General features: G+C 32.0%; 1 protein-coding gene across 3 annotated transcripts in view; it reads right to left on the reverse strand.

Annotated features, from left to right (window-relative positions):
- The window catches only part of NIPBL (NIPBL cohesin loading factor), a 211123-nt gene that overhangs the window by 36053 nt on the left and 148687 nt on the right, over window positions 1-26383 (reverse strand). For all 3 annotated transcript variants that reach the window (XM_036932118.2, XM_036932114.2, XM_036932117.2), the window contains 15 exons: window positions 22335-22517; window positions 17715-17912; window positions 17399-17470; window positions 17224-17313; window positions 15515-15618; window positions 12490-12576; window positions 10023-10254; window positions 9082-9233; window positions 8435-8515; window positions 7691-7791; window positions 6150-6288; window positions 4693-4775; window positions 3964-4096; window positions 2950-3093; window positions 697-786 (listed from right to left, as the gene is read on the reverse strand). In XM_036932118.2, the coding sequence (XP_036788013.1) occupies window positions 697-786; window positions 2950-3093; window positions 3964-4096; window positions 4693-4775; window positions 6150-6288; window positions 7691-7791; window positions 8435-8515; window positions 9082-9233; window positions 10023-10254; window positions 12490-12576; window positions 15515-15618; window positions 17224-17313; window positions 17399-17470; window positions 17715-17912; window positions 22335-22517 (1889 nt within the window). The remainder of the gene's footprint in view (window positions 1-696; window positions 787-2949; window positions 3094-3963; window positions 4097-4692; window positions 4776-6149; window positions 6289-7690; window positions 7792-8434; window positions 8516-9081; window positions 9234-10022; window positions 10255-12489; window positions 12577-15514; window positions 15619-17223; window positions 17314-17398; window positions 17471-17714; window positions 17913-22334; window positions 22518-26383) is intronic.

Genomic DNA, 26383 nt, shown 5'->3' on the forward strand with positions numbered 1-26383 from the left:
GTTGCTGAAGGTAGAAGACTCCAGTTATTTTCAAAATCTCACCTTACTTCTTCAAGAAATACATAGCCAATTATTATTAAAATATTTTAATACTGAAGCATACCTATAATCTATTCCTTTCGATACAGACTGAAAACCTGTAGTAGTGCAACAGCTCAGTTATCTCCAACCTCTTTAGATCGCATATATCATCAGCAAAAAAATTGAAGAATTAAGTACCCCAGTATATGCAGTTTCCATATATAGTTTATAAATTTTACATATGAACCTACTATACTAATATTTTGGATACATTATATAATATACATAGAAATAGAGTTAAGGATTATATTTTAAAATAAATATGAAACTCCAATAGTTTCTTTTTATGCTGACATTATCATCTCATGCACCGTGTGGGCCATGACCACTGTGAGGACCAATGATCGAGCCTAGTCTTAAAGATAACCTATTGAGAGATTTTCAAATATTTCCTGTGTCACACCCTTTTAATATATTACAGTATCGGTACCAGAATTCCTTACAAGACACATCAATCCATGACCATTCTTTTCTGTTTAGATTATCAAGCATCCCTTTGTTTCAAAAATCAATATCCAAAGAACTTTCTTCTTCATGATACGTCCCAACTTTCTTTCAGACCCAATTTGAGTAAACATGTGATATCTCTTAAAAAAAAGGAGAAAAGAATCCTACCACTAGTGAAGGATCAGTCTCAGTGTTTTCATCCAAGTAATCAAGCAATGCTTTTTGCAATTGTTGGATTTCATCTTCTCCTCCTGAAACCTACAAAATAAATCAAGTAAGAACAAAAAAGGTAATACTAATGTACTTATATAAACCATTTGGTTGCAAACACAAATCTGAGGAAAAAATAATATAAATAAATGATAAAAATGAAAATGTAAGTATAGTAACTAAAAGGAAGAAACAGAAGAATACCTTTTTTGACAAAAAATGTATTGATAATTGAGGTTGGCCTTTATTTTTATGAATTACATGTCATTTTTCTTTGAAAGAGCTCACAGGTAGCTGACAAAAAAATTATCAGAACAATATATTAAATCTTCAGAGGAAGGAATATCCTAAGCATTGGTTTTCTGTTTTGAAAAAAGGAGACAAACTCTTAATCTAGTAAATGGAAACTTATTCCCTGTATTATCATGTATAATAGGTTTCTTTGGGATATTATTTATGAAAATATTCTGGAAGAGAAACAGTTTTATTTATATTTAATATAAAAATAGTACTTATTTCATGTAGGGTATTAGATATATAGTAAGTGAGCTGTTCACTTGATCTAGGAGCAGAAAGGAACTGAATCTTTAGGTCCTGTCAAGCACAATACAAGGCAGGAAATTAATTAAATTGACATTCACATCTACAGTTTATCACATAGCATCACATTTCACCATGAGAAATGCCAAATTTATGGTTTAAGAATATATCTAAGTAGAAAACAGAGATAAGAAAAATCCATGTTCTAGGAATGTGGTGAAATGGATACATTTCAGAAATTTGTCATAGCACTGTAAACTTCCAAAGTAGTTTGGAAGTTATGTTGAGAGCCATACGAGTAATATGAATGATCCCCTCCCCCTTGAGTTTTACAGTGTCTAATCTACATGGCCATATGTGGCAAACAAAGTCCTAGGTCCACTTTAAGAAATACTGGAAGTTACCTAGCACCTAGATCTTGGATTTTACATTACTGTTCCTCAATAAGAGGAACCAGCAGTACTTGGAGAAATGGCTATTCCAAAGCTGAGGCAAGGAAAGTAAATGATGAGCCCGAATCATTTTGTTATGTTACAAACTAAGAAAGTCCTCAAAGATGGGAACATACCAAAAAGATATACCAGCTTAAAGCGCTCAAACTGGTCAAATTTAGGACACTTTGAACATTAAATAATGATAGCAACAAATTAGAACCTATTAAATACAACAGGAATGATAGTACTAAATTAGATGGCAGTATTTCATTGGTAATGTCTTGCTTTTGGTAGTTGCATTGTGGATATTTACATAAGAGTTGTTTGTCGAAGGTATACACTAAGCAGTGTTTTTCAAACTTCAGCATTCGTTAGAATTACCTAGAGGGTTTGTTAAAACCGACTGCTTGCCACGCTACCCCCACAGGTCCAGAAGAGTCCTGAGAAATTGCATTTCTAGTAAGTTCCTAGGTAGTGCTATTTGTCCAGGAATTCACACTTTCAGATTCAGGGGCAAGGGGAGTATCACCTCTGTTCAAATGGTTCAGGAAAAAAAAAACGCACATACCAATACACATGGACATATATTTTGAAAAAGAATGATAAAGGAAATGCAAATTGTCAACAATGAAGGAATCTGGGTATAAGGTTTATGAGAGCTCTTTGTACTATTCTTGTAACTTTTCTGCAAGTTTAAAATTATTTCAAAATACATAGTATAGTTAAAAAAAAATGACATTTCTAATGGCTAGCATGGACATTAAAAAACAAAGAGTAGAAAGAAAATGAAAACAGTTGTATATGGTAGGATTAAATATCATTTACCTACCAATTTTCTTAAATAAATTTTAGTATTATTATCATCTCACCCATACTTAATATACATAATATTCAACATTACCAACCAATTTTGGCATGCTAATCATCATCTCAGTAAACTAAAGATTTAAATAAAACTTGATGTGAAAACAAACAGAAAATAGCATCATACATTCATAACAGTAGTTTGCAAAAAGAAAGTAAACTAAGGATTTATATAAACCATTTAAAAGTTCTGGTTAGACACTATAGTTCACCCTAGGTATTAACTTACTGTGGGGTTTTTGAAAAGCCCACTTTTAGAAGTAGAGATCTTACTTTGAATCTACAAAATGAAATGCAATGTTAATATAAGGATACCTAAGGAAAGTACTGAACCATTGTTTTCCCCCATAACTTTAATCCTTTATCTCAATACCTGTTTTAAAATTCGTTCTATAGATCCTTGATCCATTTTGCTTGTGACAGCATCTTTCCTCAGTCGTGCTGCAACAGTTCCAAGGTAATCAAGAGATGCCACTCTTAATGCCATCTCTGTTGACTTGTTACTAAACTGATGAACCTAAACATAAAAATGAAGTAATTTTTTATTTAATGTAATTGATTTGCAATTTTTAGTAGCACCTTATCATATTAATTCCAAATATGCTGCATTATTTGAAACATCAACATTTTCTTTTTCTTGTGGTATTGTTCTATAAAGAGATTGTTTTTTGAGTTTCTAGAATCTGAACATTTTCATTTTTAAAATAATTAGAGATTAAACTTCCCTACGAAAACAGTCCCTTTCTTTAAATGTAAGTTCAACTGTTTATTTGTAGAAAATGGAAAATTATGAAGTGAGAATTTCTAAGACTGGAACTCTGATGCTTATGAAATGTTATCATGGTTTCAGAATCTATTTTCCAGTTCACAGAAAGCAAGGTCCCAAAAGCTTTGTAACAATTTGTATTGCGCAAGTTCAAATATAATTTAAAAATAAAGAGAAATCAAAATACTATTTCTTTGCATTTCCCTATTCTTTTACATGAGAAATAAAAAGTGTCATGTTTTTAGAAATACTCTTAAGGATGACAAAGAGTTCACATTAATCAGTTTCATGCTCTGAAATGAATTAACCTCAGTAACTTTACGATTCAGTGTTAAGATGCTTTTAACTAACAATATAACATTTTCAAACCAAAAAAAAAAAAAAAAATGCTAAAGCAGTGTTATCTTATGTAATGAAATGAAAGCACCAAAAATCACAACATCTCAGTTTTTTACAAGGTACTGACAATATTGTGTACAGTTATGCACATGCAAAAATAGAGATTCAATGGTCATATTTCCTTACACATTTTTAAAGAATTCATCATCTGTGAATCAGAGTATATCCTCATTATGTTGTCTTCTAGTAATGTAATAATCTTTAAATGCTATATACTCTTACCAACAGTCTCCCTAACAAACTAAGGAGTAGTTCAGCAGCTGGCCATTCAGGCTTATTGACTGTTGAAAGAAGGTCTTGAACAAAATTTTCAAATAGTGGTCTGTAATCTTCTTCACCTTGCTTACTACCACATCTGTTCAAAAATAAATAATGAAAAGGCTGTGAAATTAGGTGACATGTCCACCAATATGATTGAAATTTTGTTAACTATGTTTTTTCTTCTATATACCTAATAACAAGGTATAAGAGAGTATATTAAACAAAATATGGTCTAAAAAGAATCTATTTCTCAAATTTTATCCCCTGTACCCCACACTGTAAATTCATTTAACTAATGTTAATACTACTTTTTGGCAAGTATAACACATGTTTTAAAATGAGCACTGTTTTTCTCTCTATAAAATTATAAATTCTTATAAAGGCTAAGTAAACCCCTTTCCACAAACTTTCCTATTTAATTAGAATGTCACAAAAGACACCTAAGATAAATTTTAGAATTTCAATCTAGTACTTTAACTTTTGGAGTCCAACATATAAGCAACTTCACAAAGTTCTAGATTTTTAATATTCCAACTGCCTCATTTTAAAAGTCAGAAAAACAAAGCCCAGAAAGACAAACACAGGTTTCAGATTACAGCAGGAAATGAGATTAATTATTTAAAATAAATGAACTCTTCTCTATACTGAGGAAATGAGGAAATAAAAATTGATCATATGAACTTTACTCACTTTTTAAGAAAGATGGAAAGGAAGTTTTGGGCTGTTCGCATGGCTGTTTCATAAGAGTTGGTAATGACAACATCTTGGTCAACCTAGATTGAAAAAAATGAATTTACACAGATAGAAGAAATCACCAACGAACAAGTTAGTTCAGTTGCTACTGCTGTGTTATTACTGAATATGGGTAAACCATTCAAATACTAAAATGCTGAAACTGGCCTATTTATATTTATATATATGTATGTATAAATTACAGTTAGCATACTAAACATCCTTCATACATTATAAAAACTAAATAAAAATACTGATGAGTTCATTTTAATACATTAAAATATGTAGGCGTGACGAATGTCATTAACAAATGGTATATCAATAGTTGCTTATTATGATCTAGGTTCAGAACACAAAGAAATTAATTGAAATTACAAAAAGCATTTAGGAAAAAAACATTCCAAACTCCAAGTTTATGAAACACTGAAATGTAATTCAAAAGAAAATTCAACTCTTTCATTAGAAATGTAAAGACTAATAAAACAGTCAATTCAAAGTTGTGATCAAAAGGTGAATAAATATGTGAAAAAGCTCACTAGTAACCAAAACATGCAAAATAAAACATGGTACACTGACCCGACTAGGTAAAATAAAAAAGAAATGTAAATTAGAGCACCCCTTTTTTGAGCAAACTGACAAGTTCCAGTGATATTAGAAATGTATACTACTGTACACTATGATTTAATATTCTACTTCTAAGTACATCTAGAGAAACTCTTGCTTTAACTTGCAATATAGTTACATGTGCTTGAACCAAATAAAAAAGAATCTGGTATTAGTTACATGTATTTAAAACAACAGAAAAAATTTAGAAATGTCACTATATCATTATGTAAATTTTAAAAAATTCTGTTATCAAATTTATGCAGATAAATGAATGGAAGGAGACAAACATTCTCATGATACTGGTCACTGATGGTAAGGAAGGGAATACTGGAGAAAGAACAATAGGATTCAGCAAGGGGGAGAAACAACTGGTTTATTTTGAAAAACATGTAAATTAATAAAGTAAAAATGCATGAAATTAAGGCATCCCTATTAATTATATTAGTTATAGGTTATGGCAGCATAGATATTACAAATAATCATATGTATATATGTATATAATCACTTTCACATTCAATATCCCACTTGAGTCTTACACTTGTTATTATAGGCTTGCTAGGTATTATCGCCCCCATTTAATAGCTGAAGAAACAAACTGAGATTAAAATGACTTGTATGTTTCATGACTGGTAGATGTAATAGTTAGAACCAGAACTCAAGTCTCCTAAAACCTAGACTAGTGCTTTATAAGATCCTTCCTAAAGCTCAGCCAGTGAAACCCTAATTAACAACTTCAAAGAATGGCAGAGAATACAGGTGATCTTTCCTATGAAAGTACATCGTTATAAAAATTACAAAAGATTGCTTACTTTTTTATTTGAGTCCTCCTCTGAATTAGAGTCCTTCTCTGATGATGGTAAGTGTACTACACACTGAATTAGCTGTAAAACCAGTGCTGTTACCATCTGAATATACATAGGCTCTCCATCCATATCACTGCTATTTAACCTTTAATGGAGAAGAAAATATTTAAATTACACAGAGTGTAGTTACAGTTTCATGTTTCCTGTCATCTATCATCTGAAAGTTTCAGGATACCTTCTTTACCAATATTTCTAAGCATTATCTTTAGTGTTTATAATATGTCCTTAGATCTAATTATTTTTAAACAATTAGAAAAAATCCCAATTAAATGCCTAAGCAGACTTTAGGTAATTAAAATAATAAAAGGAAAAATGCAGTATTCAATACAAATTTTCATGCTTTATGTGCACCGCAGATAAAACTTTTATAATGAAAGACATAAAATATTTCTCAAAATGATTTTTAAAATGAGATAAGTCTTGAAGATTTCCAAATGCCCATGCAGTCTTGTATTCATTTTCTTATTAACATCTGCTACATAGTCAGCTCTTGATCATCTGTGCTACAGTATGAGGTCAGTGGCACAGATTATGAGAAAACAAATTATAAATATCTTCTAAAGATATCGTAAAAAAGCTAAGAATTCTTTTATATGCTAATAGCTTTTCTTCAGGTTTAAGACAAAAGATGCTTATCAATACACAATCAGTCCAAAAAATTAAGATTAAAAGTAATTATTTACAGAAGACAGCCTTCAAAGCAATCTACATGTAACCCTATTAGCCAGGTCAACAGATTTCATCACTCAGGAATAAGTATAATGACAGTTATGATAATGATGATTACCTATGACAAGACAATAATGATGACCACAGTACTGGATAACATTTCTTAGCTACTCTGTGCTTAGTGATTTAAAAACATTTAATCTCTGTCTCTATTCTCTACATTGCTGTTAGAGTAATCCTTCAGCTCCCTTTAAAAAATATTATTTAATGACTTCTGACTGTATAAAGAGTTAAGTCCAAGTTCCTTAGTATGGCTTATAAAATTCTTGAAATGCCTCTGACCCTTTTGAGCCATATGTCCTTTTGCTCTTATCCTAGACTAGTGGTTCTTAACCAGGGATGATTTTGCCCCTCAAGGAACATTTGCCAGAGTCTGGAGAAAATCTGAGTTGTCACTTTTGGAAGGGGAAGATTTCTTTTGGCATCTAGTAGATAGAGGTCAGGGATGCTGCTAAGGATCTTACAATGTACAGGAAGCATTGCGTAACAAAATACTATCTGGCCCATAATGCTCACAGCACCAAAACTGAAAAACCTTGCCATAAATTGTTACACCTGAAAATCATTGAACATCTTTTAGTCCCCCAAATGTGCACTGTTATTTCACACATGTAAGCTATTTTTCATACTGTTCTGACTGGTCCCTCTCTTTTATTTGATCAAAATAAAAATCAGACAGATATGATGAATATAAATATACAATGGCTATAATATAACAGAGTACTCCATCTTATTTGGACTTCGCTATAATTAGTTACCTGAAGTTCCTTAAACTCCTCTTGCTGGTTGGTAATCTTGCAAGTGAAGTAAAAATTTCTTCCAAAATTAATTGCCTATGTTTTTCATATCTTGAGAATACCTGTTTATTAGTTATTAAGATTAGAAATTAAGTAAAATTATTTGAAAACAAAAGATATCTTATCATGTGATAAAAAAATATTACCTGCCATTTAAAATGAAAATATTTTCAACATCTTTAATGGTAATGACTTAGATAATTTGCTCATCTTTTCTATCATTAATTACAACATTCTTATAGAAGTCTGAGTATACTAGTCTCAATTAGAGGAGTTTATCTTGAGTATGGAAAGACAAGATTTAAATGATTTTAAGGGGGTGCGGAGGGAGGGAGAAGGGGATTGAGGGGCATTATGATTGGCATACATGCTGTGTGTGTGTGTGTCACAGGGGAAACAGTGTAGCACAGAGAAGACAAGTAGTGACTCTGTGGCATCTTACTATGCTGATAGATAGTGACTGCAAGGGGTGTGGGGGAATTTGATAATATGGGTGAATGTAGTAACCACATGTTTTTCACGTGAAGCCTCCGTAAGAGTGTATATCAATGATACCTTAATAAAAAAAAATCTAAGTCACACTAGAATATGTCTTATGTTGAAATGAACCTATGGAATACTCAAATCTGCATTAATTTCTATAAACTGGATTAAACAGTATTATTTTTCTGGGGGAATAATAAAATATGAATTGATTATACTTACTGCAGTGACTAACTTAATGGCACATAATTGTAGTTCACTGACATTTTCCACAAAAAATGGTGTTATTCCCATTGATGATACCTGCACACACATACACACACACACACACAAAGAGTAATCAGCACACATCTCCAGTTGATTTCACAACATTCTACCTCACTAAATTCTAAGACATTCATAAACTTAGTGGAAAATACAGAGGGCATTTTCTTTTCCCTCATCAATCAATATCTCGTTCTTTCTCTCCTCCCTTTTATCCTCAAGCACTTCAGCACATACCTTTTTTCACAGCTGCCAGTTCTCTAATCTCCAACTTTTGGGCTGATATATGTCATAAGAATATAAAGAAACAAAAAACATTTTGCTATTCTGGATGATAATATCCCAACATATTTTAAAGGAAATGATAATTTATCCTTTTAAGAATTTAGTGTTTAGAATTTATACTATATTCACATGTCTTCTGCCTAGAATGTGTCTTTTAAAAATTTCCCTGGCCTTTTATTTATTCAATTTAGATACACTTTTAATTGAAAAAATTAACACAGTGCTGGTATTATTGAGCAAGGTTATACTGAACACAGTTAGACCCCTATTCTTAAATTGTTTGGTCTAAAAATACACAAAATACTTTAGAAAAAACTTACCTGAAGAATTGTTGTGTCTGTAAGAAGTTGTATCTCTAGCAATTCTGATAAGCTGCTAACAATGTCACAAACTTTATTATAAAGCATTACTATTACTCTCTGCTTATGAGTAGAACATTTAGCCCGCTTTGCCTTCGAACTTAATAAGCCTCCTAAAATGAAAAAAGTCAAAACAAGGAATTCACCAACTTTTAATGATTTTTACTATACAGTAGAGAACATACTTTTTATTGTTTTTTTTCTACATAAAAATACAATCTGGCAAATAAAGCTGGTTATTAAAATAGAAAATGATTCTCTAGGGATATTTAGTTAGAAAGTAAACATTCTTTTAACAGATAACCTATGGCACATGTCAGTGGCTATTAAATTCTTGTATCTAAAATAAAAATATTACTTTACCATTACTTTTATTTCTTTCCATTAGAGCAGGATAGTAAGATTGTATTTTCCTTTAAACTGATTTATAATTACTAAATACTAGGTTATTAAATGTAGATTATTCATGAACCAAGTCTGTCTTGCTCTCCTCAAATGTATACTACTTCACTGCTCATTTATAAAGGTTGTAAGTAAGAAAAAGAATATACATCTTGAAGCAATTTGTTTTGTAGATAATCAGTATTTGGGGTAAAACTAGGGAGAAGTGAAAAATGGAACTAGGAGCTAATATTACCTGGGATTTTCCCTGACCAATAGGAATTATTTCTATTATATATAAATAACTGCTCAACAAATTATAATTTAACAAGTACTGGATTACTAAAAATTCTATATTCTAGTCAAATCAAAGCTAGTGTTTATTATAATTTATATAAACTAATAATTTTGGTGCCATTTTAGGTTACTGCATTCTGACCCACCCAATGTAGTAAAATTAAAATGTAATAGGCAATTTTATATTATACTTACAAACTATCAATAAAAAAGAGCAAACTAACCTCCATGAGGATCTAATCTGTAAACAGGATCATACTGAGGATAAAGTGTATTCTGCAAATGAAATTTAGTGTACTGTATAACTCTTTCGATTACATCCTCAATATATACAGCTTTTGGCATGTTAGGGGATGTCATAATGTTGATAGTTGTAAGACAAGCATCTGCTGATTTTGTGACTCTCTCCATAATAAGATCTCTCCATAACCTTTCTTCTTCTTCAGTGTCATTATTCTATAAAACACAACATTATTAATGAAATGGAAATAAACACATTTACAGGTTAAAATATTTAAAAAATTATATTTGATTTGCACTAGTGGAAAACATGGTTAGGAGTTCTGATGTGTGTATATTCTTTAAAGAGTATTAGGAATGAAGCACCAATACTGATATTACTTAAGTAAGATTTTTATTTCAATGTTTTCAAATATGATATATTCTCCTAATTTCACCACTAGATGACATTCTAATTAACAAAATTATAGTTTTCTTCTGTGTACTTTATTCAAATACAAGATTTTAGCTAAGGACTACAACTGTGTAAAAATAACTTTGTGTTTAGAATGTATGCATTATTATAGTCAAAAAAGTTTATTAGCTCTGCTTGCTGTTGTAAGAACAAAGCAAAAAGTAACAACAAAGGGTAGAGTTAAGTGAACTATTACTGACTCAAACATTCCCAATACCTGTTTAACAATATATTTTTAAACTGAGATTAAGAAGTGGTGATTATGCCAACTACTGAAAACATGATTTATTTTCTCAAATGGATAATTCTACAACTGAAGGAAGACCGCATTTTAATTTACACATTTAGCAACGTGCATTATAATTGGGAAGGAGTGTTCTGAATCTTACTTTTAAAGTGAAAACCCTTCTATCACATCATTAGTTATGAAATACCAACTTAATATTCTAGGAATACTCTCATATGAATGATAATCAAAGCTTATATATTGGAAAAAGGAAAAGAGCATATGCAAAGCAGAGAGGGGCTTTCTAATCACTAAAGCCTAAATACTTGATTACCTTTTCCTAACTCTCTAGCTTTCTTTCATTTTACTACATATACCTCCTTAAAAAAATTAGCTTTTCTTTGATATTAAAATTGATGTTTAGAAGAGTCCGTTAAGGAGGTTCATCATTTGTGCCAAACATAAAGGCTATCTGCAATACATTAAACAGTGCTAAGGTTTTCAGGAGGGAAAATAATTAAGACTGAGTCAGCTAGCTGTTCACAACTCTAGATTCTTAGTTTTATTATAATCTCTTGCCAAAGGGTTTTAAATAAAACTTGCAGACAAAAATACATTACCACTGTATGCTTCACAAAGCCCTTAGCTTTGTGATTCAAAACTAACATAAAGAGGGCACTGGAAAAATATGGATATATTTCTTAAGTGCAGAAATACCACCTGAGCTTATTTTTCTACATTTTTTTATTCCATGTAGATCACTCAGTAATCCTATGATGTTCTGCAAATATCAAGAACATTTTCCTTATGAGATACAATCCAGTGCATATACTAAATATATTACAGTATGTATGTATATATGAGAATATAAGTAAGTAGATCAAAAGTGTTAATAGTGGATATTGCAGGATGCAAATATGCATTTTTGTGTTTTTTTTGTTTTGTAAATTTTCTACAATACACTTTTGTAATCAAGCTTTTAAGCAAAGAAAATTCATTAACTCAAAACCTTCCCAAATTCTTCTCTCTTATATTAATGCTATAAGCACTAGTGTTTGTATTCATTAATGATAGAGATATCAAGATCAATTCAAATAGACATATAATTTTGGAAGTCTGCTGTAATGCTAGGAAGGTAGTTGCCAGCAATTTCCTTTATATATATATAAAGGCATTTGTTCCATGTTGCTGTTGCATTTTATATAAATATACTAAACTGTGGTAACAGTTACAGTTAACATTTATTGAGAACCTACAATGCGCCAGACACGTTAAGCCCTTTATATGAATTAATTTGTTAAGCCTTTCAACAACCATTTAAGCTAGGTATAAAAAATGGTATAAAAGGATTAACCTTTAAGGATGCATTATGAAATTAGCCTTAAGTTTCTATTTATTTTTCCAGGGAAAGTCAAGAAAAAGAATTACTACCTATTATCATTTCATAAATGAAAGGACATTTTAAACAGACTTATACACTTACACAAGGAATAGCATAATGTAATATTAAAGAACAGTCCTTTAAACCGAATGAATTCACATCTGTCATTATTTTTTATGTCAAAGCTGTGAACTGACAATATGTAACACTAATTATGAATTACTAAAAGTGAAATTCTGGCAGCAATGCTAATGAATGTAAACTAACAAATGGTGGCAACAAGTTCAAATAAACGAAAATTTGGAATTTTCCCTATGAAAGTTCCTTTTGAAAAAATTTCTATCTTAACAACAGTAAGGGTGAAAGTAGCAATATGGATCTTAAACTTACATGATTTAACAAAGTGGAAAGTTTTGATCCATCTTGAATATTCTTCTCTAAGATATTTAGGACTTTCACAGTTTTGTCAGTAGAAAGCTAAAAGAGTAAATTCCTTTATCAATCATTGGTAAAAGTGATATATTACTCAAGAAACATACTGTACAGTTATCCTTTTTGGGCTATGGAATATGTAACTACCATACACTTTTTTAGGGTGGGAAAAGAAAATTTTCCCACTTAAATCATCCCTTCAAATTTGAATTACAGAGAATCACTTATTTCTAAAAGACAAAAGAGCAAAACAGAATGGGAACATATGCATGTTACTAACTCAACTCTTACCATATATAGCTAGTCAAGACTGAGTTCATTCTGTTGCCGGTTCCCTGCTCTTGTGGCAATAATAGTGAACATGCATCTGAACACACACTAAATATTTCATTTATTGATTTAATCATAATATGGCTTCTACATTACAATATTATTCAGCAGGTGACTTAAAAACCGAGGTAGTATTTGAGTAACAGAAGCATGAAATTGTAAACAGAAGTAACAAAGGTCAAATAACATCACTTTATTTAGCAGAAATCTTTATTTTAAAAAAATATCTATTTCACTTCTTACAAAGAATGATTTCTCTATTTAAAAAATTGTTGGTCTATTTAAAGGTTCTGCCAGGAGGTAATGTTACTCATATTCTCTTGAGTGAATAGATCTCCTTTTAGATCTGTAGCACGCAGCTAGGACCCTCACCAAATCATCCAGAAGAATCAAGTGGGAAGATTAATAGAGTAACTGACATTAAGTACATTTTGATCATTCATGCTGGAGTATAGACACAGGCTCCCTCATATACTGTCTTGGATAACTTCATAACAGATTAAACTACTAAGACTTTTGCTAAACCTTCCATGCTTTCAAAATACTCAATAACTTTACCTTTTGAAATGGTTAGAAATACTAGCTATATGTATTTGTGGAATTTATGAAATAATACCTAGAATTGGCATTGACCTCTCAGAAAATTGAGGCCATATTTCTATATATAAAATAAACCAATATATCCCTTACTGCACATAATAATATCAATATGAACAGAACATTAATTATTGGTTAACTATGTGATATGTCTGTCTAGCTTTACAAATCAAAATTCATTGGAATCCTTGTACACTGTTGGTGGGAATGTAAATTGGTATAGCTACTACAGAAAAGGTATGGAGGATCCTCAAAAAATTAAAAATAGACCTACCGTATGATAGAGAAATTCCAGTTCTCAGTATATATGTGAAGGCAAGGAAAACACTAACTCGAGAAGATATATGCACTGCATATATGGTCACTGCAGCATTATTCATAATAGAAAAGACATGGAAACAACTGAAGTGTCCACTAATGAATGAATGGACAGAGAAAATATATATACAGTGGTATACACATTCCCCAATGGAATATTACTTAGCAATAAAAAAGAAGGAAATCTTGCCATTTGGAACAACATGGATGGAACTTGAGGGCTTTATGCTAAGAGGATTAAGTCAGACAAAGAAAGATAAACGTTATGTGATCTCACTTATACATGAAATCTAAAAAGCAACAACCAAACTCACAGGTCCGGGGAACAGACTGCTGGTCCCAGAACTGGGGGCAGGGGAGAGGGTGGAAGGGGGGCGAAATGGATGAAGGTAGTCAACGGGTACAAATTTCCAGTTCTAAGATAAATAAGTCCTGGGGTTATAATATACAGCATGGTGAATATAGCTAATAATACTGTATTGTGTTTCTGAAAGTTGTTGAGAGTAGAACTTAATGGTTCTCATCACAAGAAAAAAAAGTTGTAACTGTGTAGTGATAGAGTGATAGATTTATTGCTGTGATCATTTCACAATACACAAATATTGACTCATTATGTTGTACACCTGAAGCTAATATGATATGTATAGTATTGTATATCTGAAAGTTGTTGAGAGTACAACTTAAATGTTCTCATCACAAGAAAAAGTTGTAACTGTGTAGTGATAGATGTGATAGATTTATTGCTGTGATCATTTCACAATACACTTAGATATTGACTCATTATGTTGTTCCACCTTAAGCTAATATGTTGTATGTTAATTCTACCTCGATAAAAAAGTCAAATATATGGCACATTACTTGGAATAGAGGCAATACATAAATAAAAAATGAATAATTGTTTATATTTTAACTTTATAAAAACAACAAAATATTTTCCAGTCTGCTTAAATCACAAAATTGAAAACACTAAATAAGTAAGTTTAAATAGTTTAAAATAAATTCTACAGGTAAACAATCTTTTACTAATTCTTTTACTACTCTTGAAGAACAAATTATTATCTCTGCATTACAGAGTAGGAAACTTAAGACTTCGAGTAGATAACTGTGAAGAGGGAGCCTGGTTAGAAGAGGAAGAGAGAGAATTTGTCTTAAACTTGTATTTGCATAGCAATCATGAAGTAGCTTAGTGGGAGAATGGTGGCTCATAAAGATTGTGGTAAGTCATCCTTTGATGCTGTCACTATTGTTTGAAGTTATTATCAATGAAAAAATATTCTGCTATTCCATTAGTAAAATGAGATTACTTAGCAACAGAAAGCTCATAAGAAATCTAACTCACAAAAGTTATTACAAATCCTATAGTGTGAGGCTATGTACTTATTAACAATGTGTTAAAACTATAACTTTACACTTTCACCATTGCAAATGACTGAAACAAATGTTAAAGAAAATTTTAGTTTTATTTCTGCATTTAAATATTCTAAATATTTGAAATTAGTGAAAAAATCGAGTCCCGTGCCTCTTTCAATGCAATAGCATGGTTTTCTTTGGAATAATTTGCAGAATATTTCTTTGATTCAAGGTTTTTTGTTAAAGAAATAGTTGTTAGATTCTCATATAAAGCAACCATGAATTGTCTTTTCATTATTACTTAAGGTAAACTTTGTAATTTACCTGAAAAACTAACTTCAAACATTAGATATTATGTAAATTTATAAATTTTACTTTAGTGAGATACCTTATCCATTATGCCCATTGCTTTAATTTTAGCAGATTCACTGCCGAGTTCATTGAGCTGATGCTTTCCTAAGAGTAGTTCCTGAGGAATTTCATCATCATCACCTGAAAAACCAAACCAAGTCAATAAAGTTTAGATAAAAGAAATAGTTTAATTTTTCAATAAAATTTCTGGACACACAAACAGATACAAACTAAACAAATAACCTAACAGGCCTCTGTAAACCTCAAGCAAACCCTGAAAGACAGGGATTAAAATTAAGAGTTCTGACTAAAATGGGAAGAGTAGATAGATAAGTTATCTTTACACTTTCAATACACTGTTGACCTTTCTCAATCAAACTCTCTACCCCAGGAGGCTGACCTGTATGGACTACATCAAGAGTCTCCCATGCCCTCTGGCTTCTGTTTGGGTTCAGCTAGTGAGGTGCCCTGTCAGAAGATCAAAGAGAAGGAAAGTGAGGTCAGGGTATTTATACCCCTGACTCCTTCCTTGTAAGCTTTCCTCAGGCTGCTTATGTCCTCTGACTAAAAGTTCTTGCTTTTTTCAAGGCAGCCTACAGTACAACTTTTTTTCCCCCTACTGAATGAGTTCTGGTGACTTCTGTTCTCCGTGTTTTTTTAAAGGGATGGTAACAGTTTCATGGCTGTTAACCCTGGGTTCTGGTCCCCACCTTAGTAATTGGTCCCTCTGTAAACAACAACTCAAATCATCCCAATTTGAGAGTGCCATCTATCTTCTGGTCAGGATCCTAAATGACTTGGAAGACAGTTTCTCAATACAGAACTGAAAAGTTTTAGAAATGATGAAACTCTTATTCCAATGGGGAAATGCATTAATGACACTTAAGTAACTCTCACAAAACAAAGACTTTTAAAATAAAGAGTAATATAGCTTTAAAGGTATTTTCAAGTAGATGGCTAATATCAGAGTAATTGTATACTACAAGGTTTTTGTATAAATTAGGCGCTAGTACTTGAACTAGGGAATTTATTAGCACAAAATTGTTAACAGCAGCTCTAAATACTTTAAGCAGTGTTTTTATAAACCTAAACATCTTTATATTTATATAAATGATCTTTGTATTATAAAATACATAAAATTAATCCTATATTTAAATTAATCCTAAATATGTATTTAATATATAAAAGTTTATATTTTATATAAATATAAAATTACATATAAATAATATATAAATATTTAATATATAATGTTATGTACTAAATTAATCCTATTATATTCCAATTAGTTTACTATTTTATTTTTCCATATTAGATTCTGTAGTACTTAAAGCCAGGTATTTACCTTTGCATCTCTAGCACTTAACATTCTACTGATAAGAAGTGTTCAGTAAACACTGGCTACTAGAATAAATGAACAAATGGGTTCCTATTTCTGCATCTTTGCTCATATGAGTACCTTCCTTATCAAGTGTCACCTACACAGAGTTCCCTATTTACTCTAGCCTACTGTGGAAGCTGCACTCTCAGGATTCTTAAGATAATATCAATACTTAACTAACACAATACTTGATTTTTATACTAGTTTTCAGTTTCTAGGTAATTCAGACTAGACTTGATTCCACAACTAGATTTCAAGTTTCTTAAGAGCACAGACCATGCCTCTGTATCCATTAGATTAAATGGCAAAAAGCCAGACACATAAATAAATAAAATATTTAAAGTAAATGTATTTTAAAATAATTTTACCAAATGCAGTAAAATCCATATCTTCTAAATTATCCAAAATATTCTCTACTGAGGCTGTGAATCTCTTAAAAGTTGAAGAATCCATCATTTCTGCAAGAGAGAAAAAAAAAATATCCACAATCCAAGTAGACAACTGAACTTGAAGACTATGAATATAGACAAACTAATGAGTTACCTTCAGGTGTTAGTTTTGGTTCATAAGCTTTCCTCTTCTTCTGTTTCTCTTTTTTCTTCATTTTTCTAGCGACTAAAATGAACAAAAAGAAAAACTGAAATGCAGGAATGACAACTTAAAATACTACTTTTGTTTTAGTTTCTTTCTGAACATTAATTAAATAAGCAATAATCACTACCAATCCAAACATATACTTCTGTCTTGATTAATAATAGGATTGTTAATTAACTCATAAAAAGGTATCAAATATTTTTCAAAGTAAAGCCCTAAATTTAAATTGGCTTATATGAGAAATCCGTTGACACTGATGAATTACCCTCACTAAGGCTGGGAGGAGGAGAATAATCTTCCATGTCAGAATCTGATGGACTTCGGTTTCGATAACGACCACCACCTGAACTCCTTCTTCCTTCATGAGAGTGGCCACTTCTCCTATGATCCCCAGAGCTTCTTCTGTCACGCTCTTCATATTCCCAAGCTTTATCATCATCTTTTTTATGTCGTTTCCTAGAGGCTAGAAGCAAATCCCCATGACAAATAATTTACCTCATTTAAAAAGACTATTAAAACTTGTATTTTACAAATAAACCACCTGGGGAAAAAATCTCCATTGTGTGGGTCTAGGAAATTCTGAGTCATTCTGTTTAACCAGATATACAAATTATGGCATAGAAATGATATCACTTATTCTAGCATTACCTATTTATTTAAAGATTAAACATGAACTCAGTTTGCTTATAAATATAGATAGGAATGTTCTGGGAATTAAACCATGATACTCATTTTCAAAGAAAGATATTCAGTGTCCGTAATGATAATATCTAACTTCTAAGATTAATTAACACATGTAAAACAATCTTCATCTAGGATTTGGAAGAAAAACAGAAACACTTTAAAGCATTTGGCTTACTGATGAGGAGCAGGGTTTTCAGGAAAAGTAAACTTTTGAGAAAGTGTTACAGAATATGGGTACCGGCCATGTATACCATCAATTAACAGTCAAGTTTAGTCGACAATTTAGCTATAAATTCAACAGGCTCTGATAACCTTACATCACAAAACTACAAAGATAAGAATCAACCTATATAGTTGAATAAACCTGTATAGTTGTAAATACTCATATACTGAAATCAGTTCTCCAACAATATGCTTGCTTAAACCCAAGGAGAAAAGCTTTTAAGTTTATGCATGCTACATAAGCATATGTATTGTTACCTCCAGTCCTTTCCCCATCCTTCCAGAGGTCTAAGCATTCTGCTAAAATCACCAGTATTGACAGGAGCCTTTAGGCAGAACTGGCAAACAGATTTCATCTGACACATCAACTCTGATCAACTGGTGATAGCTGCCTAGAGCTTTACGTTGGGAATAATTCTGAGCCCTGAGAATGCATCATATTCTGGCAAGGAAGCCTGATTATAAATATCTGTCCAGTTAAGAGCTGGAGGATAGTCAAGTGACAAATATTTACCATACCTGCTCTAGGGTGTAGCATCACCAAGTTAAAACCAGGATAGAGAACTGGCCCTTCATCTTGGGACCATACAGCAATTGATGTAGTAACCACTTGTTGCTAACAATGAAATTACTTTATAATCTGTTTATCTAAATGTGACTCCCTTGCTTTCTTGTGATTGGCATCTATTCTGAAACCCTAACCATAATCAATACCCAAATACTTAAGATAAAACTCTTGCTTGAGTCCCCTATCTGGCTTAGATTTAAGGATGTCAACCTTGGCCCATGAATTCATGTTTGTGCCAGTGTCCCTATGTGGACAACTGACATATATACCCTGCCTAATCCTACCTTTACATGCTGCCCTAGCTACTCCTATTCAAGAACCTAGTTTGGTTTTTGGTTTTAGGCTGCTCTGTCCAAACCACTGACAGCATGGAAAAAAACAGTAATTTTGTTTCCTCTTTTTTGTAATCATAGGTTTGGCATAGAAACACAGTTCATAAAAAAGGACAAATATAAATGGATATATTTAAATCTTGAATCATTTTCTTCATAATTGGGCATAAATTTGACTTTGAAATATATAAGGAAGAAGTAGGATTTTTCTCCATTGACTCTAGTATGTCTAGGATATTCTCTCAGTACAGGGGCTATGTCAGATACTAATATAAGCAGGTATGTGTGTTCGTATGTGCATGCATCAGAGAACAGGTCAGTCATGTACAGCATCCACTAAATATTTTTTCAGCAAGCACTGAAATACCTATCAAATATGAGGAATGATAACAAGCAAGCTTTTCAGAAAGTAGTATTTTTATGACCTCAAATATGGCCTACTTACTCTTTAATTTTTAATTTCATAAGAAATCCATTTCAAGCATTCAATTCTAGCAGAAAACACTCAATCTTTTGGTTGTTAGCAAGTACATACAATATATGCTGTACTGGTGATAATTTTATAGGCCCTGGAAATTTTTGTTTCACTTTCATTAAACTTTAGGCAATCTGGATAAAAAGTGATGGCAATTTAGGGAGGAAGAAAACCCCAACAGTTTCACTGTGTGTTGCAAAAAGGCTATTAAATTCCTAATTTATCATGACTAGCTTGTTCTTTCTCTATTTCTCTAATTACTCTGGAACAAGTAGGGGAGGTGAATAGAGAGGTATATAAAATAGACCTTGGTTATTTCCCATACTCCCTTTCCAAATTTTACCTATATTTCTCTTTACTTCTTATACCTCCCTCCCTCCTTCCCCAGCAACCAACCCAGTGACCTTATATTTGTGCTATGGCTACCCAAATTGTGGTTGAACTCTCAAAGGTACTCAGAAATCCTTCCCCCTATCCTTCAGCAGACTATTTCCTTAGTTTTAGATTTTTAGAAAACAAATTGATTAAGCTGCAATAAAACCTTAAGTTTCAAAAAGTATCAAAGCAGCAATGTTTGCTACTTATTTTCTCATAATACTTTAACATTTTGTATTGTACTCAATTTTCACTACATTGCTTTTGTTGTGGTATAATGACCATTTGGCTATGTTAACTACCAACTGGAATTCCTTCACCACTCAAATCAGTGACCCCAGAAATCGACTTTTCCAGTTACTTGCATAGAAATAAAACAAGAGAAACAGGAAGCTACTCTGAGGTCTCCTGAAAAATCCAGAGAAACTTCCCTTTTTCCCAGTAGAGGTTGATGCTCAGATGTGCTAACTAATATTGGCTTTCAATATACTTGGGTATATAATGGGATCCATGGTTTTAATACGAAACTATGTGCTCCCATCAGACGAGACAATAGCTCTCATAATAGAAAGCAAGGAAAAGAATAATGGCTGGACTGAGGACAAACATAAGGCATGTGTGGCTCTCTCCCATTTTACAGTTGGTGGGCATTTATGATTATGCTATCTTTCTACTTAACTGTGAGGTAACTTCAAAATTCTCATAAGCTTAGCAATGAAGGTAGCCGCCAGTCTCAATTAAATGGAGTTGAAGTGTCATCTGAAATCAATCCACCATTAAAAAATTCCTCTTTCTTGCTATTCTCTTTAGAAATAGGTGATGTATTGGTGGCAGGGAGGGAGAGTGAAGAGGCATGTATATAGAGGGGAGTGAGTTTCTGGACCACCAGATCTCCTTTCTTTTCCTTTCCAAAGCATATGTTCTCAGATGACCAAAATGTTTGATTATAATAAAAAGTATTAACTTTATCCACTGAAATATACTACATGTAAATACATCCCATGATAATACAGATTATAACAATTATACATATAATTAAATGTCAGATTAACTTCACTTTATATTTTATTTCAATTTTAAAACTGTTCAGATTTGTTCAGTATTCATAGTCTACTGCTCATAGCTTAAGAGCTCACAATTTTGAGAAGACGAGAGTAAATGAACATTGATTAAAAACTTTAGAGTGGGTGAAGGGCTTCCATCAGCAACACACATTTAAAAATGGCAGCATGCATCTGTCCTTCCTGCCCTTGCTTGTCACACCTCAATCTATGGACACTAGGTGGAAAAGGTAGAACACACTGGTAGTCTTCCCACTTCTTTTGGTCATAATGACTAAGTCAGTTGGCACACAAGTGAAGATCTCCCATAGTCTGTTTCCACTGAATGCCGTTTAAGTCAAACAAGGTTGCTGACCCCTCTTGGCTAGGCTCAATTCTCTTGCTCCAGAAGAAGGAAGATAGGGATAAAAGAGAAGAACTTTTTCAGTGGACCAGTAGGAAGACAGGCGAGGTATAGCAAGTCTAGTGCAAAGACAGGTGATCACAGTGTTGTAGAGAGGTAGCTGTGTAGTGAAGAAGCCAGCTCTGGAAAACAGTGAAACAAGGGAGGAATTCCAGGACACAGCTGGGCAAAAAGGAGAAGCCAGGTCCAAACCACACAGATAATTGGCAATGTGGCTAATCCATTCATAATTTAGTGATAGTATGGTTTTAAATATTTCTTCACCTGGTTATCTCCTACATGTGTCCTTCAAGACTCAACTCAAGTGTCACCTCTTCCAGTAAGCATTCCCTGAACCCCCAGTATGATTTTGAAGTCAATCCAATGTGCTCCCACAGCACCCTGGATTTACAATATCATTGTACTTTTTTCACTGTACAACAATTGTTTACATATTTCCCCCATTAGATTAAAGGCTCTTTGAAGACAGGGGCCACATCTTCTTTTTATTTTTATTCTCAGTCCCTAGCATACAGTAGGAGCTTAGTGTTTGCTATATGCATAAAGACATATACCTGTGTTATTTGACATAGCTTATAGAAAATTTTTTTTCTTGGTGCCAACTGATCCCATCTTTCACACATTTTTTTAAGTATAAAGAAAATAACTTGCTATACTATGTTATTAAGATCATTGTACTCTTGCTAGCCCAAAAAATTTATCAATGAGACAAATACATCAATGCATTTAAATTCTAAAGTAATAATAAAGTTAAGTGATACTTACATTCAAAAGCTTCATCGCTATCATTATCTTCATCTGAACTGATTTCAGCATATTTTGGCTTCTCATTAACTGTGCTACGCTTGCGTTTATTCATTTTCACACGTTCACAAAGTGGCATGGTGGATTCAATTTCTGCCAGGAGTTCAGGGGGTAATTCTTTTAATACTGATTGATCTATGCTACCTATTAATGAAAGGTAAGAAAAACTATTTAAATCTGAAGATAAAAAATAAAAGGAAAATTTTAACTAAATTAGCACAGTGAAAATATTAGCATTTGTTTTCAAAGTCAACTTTGTATTTTAATAAAACACATTCACATTTACAACAGTCTTAACTCCAACCTGATAATGCATTTCTTGTACATATATCATCACATAACTTTTAAAATGGTATTTATCACTATAGTAACAAAGTGTAGTTTTATCACCAATTTTTGATATAATGCCTTGATTTGTCTTCACTGACTAAAAACTTTCTGAAACCAGAGACCTACTGGCATTATCAAGTATATTTGTAGAAGGGGTACGGCTCACACTCTTAGTAACACCCAAATTTGTTTAATAGAGGTTTGGAGCATGTAATTTGAAGGTAACGCTATCCCTCAGTGCAAATGAGAGGAGTTGGATGATGATTATCACCTTCTCTTCTTCTATAATCTTGGTGGTATATGGTGGCAGGGAAAAGAATTTAAATGCTTTTACCTATCACTGTGTATTTGAGAGACATTGTAATGTCTTTTAACATTATAATTTCTTCAAACACATAAACCAATATATACACTTAATTGAAGATGATAGAAACATTAAAGGCAGGATAAACAGAACAAAAATATTTTAAAATACAAATGTTCATAACTGAAAATAATATATTCAAGTCTGTTATGAAATAAGTTCATATTTTCCCATGAAAAAGTAAAGACAAGATAAAAATATGTCAAAATAACATAATAAGAACTATTAACATGATACCACCTAATCCTACAAATATATATACAAACAATTATAAGAAGTGAATTCTTAATATCCTATTGCAAGCTTAAAAATGAAGTAGAAGTAGCAAAAGCTGTTTATTCAGGGTAATTTGTCATTGATGACTACTGAAGATGACAACTTACTTACCTATGTAAATCTCTGAGTGGAAATATAAAAATGATGTCTTACCTGTTAAATATTTAGGATTTGGGAGCAAAGAGTACTGAATAGTGGTTTATAGCAGGGAATATTAGTAACTATATCAACATTAACACTATAACATTCAAATTATAATAATGATTATGTACAATAAAAAATCATGAACAAAATGGGTACTGATTCAGGCAATTTCAAAGCCTCAAGAATATACAATTCAATACCAATAGAAGTATAAATTACTAATCTCAATGGAAGAAGAATCCCTTTTTATTCTCATGAAACTTTTATTCAACATCATGAAGGAGTTATTTCAGTAACTTTTAAGTCTTCCATCCTAAGAACATGCATAGCTTCAATTTTGTCCATCAAAGATACAGTATTTGTGGCTGGTAATATTCCACTGACTCACCGCTAAGAATCCTGACACAATTAAGTTTAACTTATCTGTATCATTTTCAAATCATGCAACATACCTTTGTACTGGCTTTCTTTAACTATATTTTAGAATACTCATATTGGTAAAACGAATCAACTTTAGCTTTGGACTGTCAGTATCTTCAGCCCCAAGGTAAACACCATCTATATCTTTTAAAAGTCCTTAATGGTTTGAACTCCTCTAATTAAATAAGTGGTTTTTTGGATGAAAGGATTATGTCTTCTAGTATATGTCTTACTTCCCATGTGACCTATAATATTAAGTATGTATATATAGGTGGTCAATAAATGCTTTCTGACTGCGTCTGTGGTTCACAATTTCTTGTGTTCACTTACAGATGTATCTCTTGCATAGTTTCTGAACTGCTCTATTTTATAGACAAGTGAGGATTTTTCCAATTTTTTAAAATGGAAATTTTTCTTTTTGTACTACTTGAAGCATTATAATCTTTTTAGATCTATAAATATGGATAACTCAGAGTATTTGGCCATTAGTCCATTATGAGATTTAAAAAAAATTAACTAACTGATTATGTTATGCTTAAATTCCCATTCACAATGACATACTGACTTGATACTAATATTCCAGAATTAAAATTATCCTTAAGATAAATATACAATAGATTATCAAGGGTTAAGACTTGTATTGGTACTTGCATTCTCTTTACAATGGTTTATCACATCTCCAGAGCAAAGACTCTACTTTCTTTTCTCTTAAAAAAAAATAAGCAAGTGCTCTCTTCAGCAGCACATATACTAAAAGTGGAACGATACAGAGATTAGCGTGGCCCCTATAAAAACACAAACAAACAAACAACAAAAAAACCCCTTCAAATTGGCCACAGAAAACTTATGTGTTATATTTTTGATAAGGCAGGCATCAAAGTTTATTCATTGCAGTTTACTGTCTTTTATTTCCCAAATTATAAAGAATACTATTAGATTTAAAATCCCTACTATTCTGCAGATCATTTAAAACTGTATAACTCTTAAAGTTACAGCAACATAATTTAAAGACCAATGTTTCATTTCTTTTAGTTTTTCCAATGTTCCATTTCTGAAGATGAACCCAACTTAAAAAAAAAATTCAGCAACAATTAATGTCTCTCAATGCACTGTTCTCAAAAAGTGAACTGTTTCATTCTCAATACAACTGTCTATTCCACAGGTACATGCATTTATTGAATTAACCATATCTTTTCATTTTTATAACACACATTATAAGCTGACTCAGCACAGTCTCTCTTGATTATAAAGGGTAAGAAATAAAATGCTTAACTTTCCTATACTCACACTCAGGATCTTTATTACCAAGGATTGAATAACTGCCTCAGTTTCACTGAAATGAGTAAATGTCAAATATTTCAAATGATCCCTATGACATATTTGGTTAGATTCTTTTCCCTGAATAAAGAAATAATCCTTTAAATGCAAACTTAATGTGTCACTGGTTCTTAATACAATGATGATTTTTGAGACTGTTGTTTTCCGAGGCTTTTGTTCTTAAGAACTTCACATTTCTAGTACTTTATGATTATCTCTCATTTCTCCATCCAAACTACTTTAATCCTTAAATCAGGTATCAGAATCACCATAAAACTTTAAGTTACTGGCTATAGGGATAATGCCATTTAGTCACAATTTTGTGAGGTACCACACTTCTTACAGCTTCTGTAGATACATGTTCTATTAGAAATAGTGCACCTCTGTTTTCTTCTCTAATAAGGCTAAAGAATACCTTCTAGATGTGTAATATTGTGTCAATATTGGATTTCTAGTACTAAGCACTCATGCTAGCACATTTACAAGATTATTAAGTTCTAAAGAATTGCTGATTTGAAACTAACATTGTATTTTATTATTTTTTTAATAGGGAGAACAACCCTGAGATTAAAATAAACCACCTCAATCAATGAGCTCTTTCAGACTAAAGTGTTAGACAATGGAAACAAGTTATGATCAGAAACAAAGAAACTCACATAAACCTCCAAATTTTTTAAGTGATAAAAAAAAAATTTCGGGCAGACATTAATACAGTTCAGTGACAATTCTTCCAAAAAATAATCCACCCATATTACAGGGAAGTAGTACCAAATAAAATGCACGTATTATCAAATTAACTCCAAATAGGGGAAAAGAAAATTCAGTAGTGCAGATTGCCAATCTGCCCATATTGTGACCCTAAATGAGTTAATATGGTTGAAGATAGATATTTCTTTACGCAAACGATTTCTAAATGCCAGCCAACTTCTTTATTTGAACCACACAGGACATGCATCCAAGGAGTATGAACTGCAGATGACAAAGGCCTGAAAAAATGGTAACATTTGGGAGGCTAAAACAAAAGAATGTAACCTTAAGAGAAATTGAAAAAAAAATGGGGTTCAACTAGACCCAGGACAATGAATGCTCCTTCCACAGGGAACCCCCAGTTACCTACCCTAATGGCAGAACTAGGGCAAATGAAGAAGACAGCATTCTA

This window comes from Manis pentadactyla, chromosome 2, assembly GCF_030020395.1.
Source record: "Manis pentadactyla isolate mManPen7 chromosome 2, mManPen7.hap1, whole genome shotgun sequence".
Taxonomy (NCBI): domain Eukaryota; kingdom Metazoa; phylum Chordata; class Mammalia; order Pholidota; family Manidae; genus Manis; species Manis pentadactyla.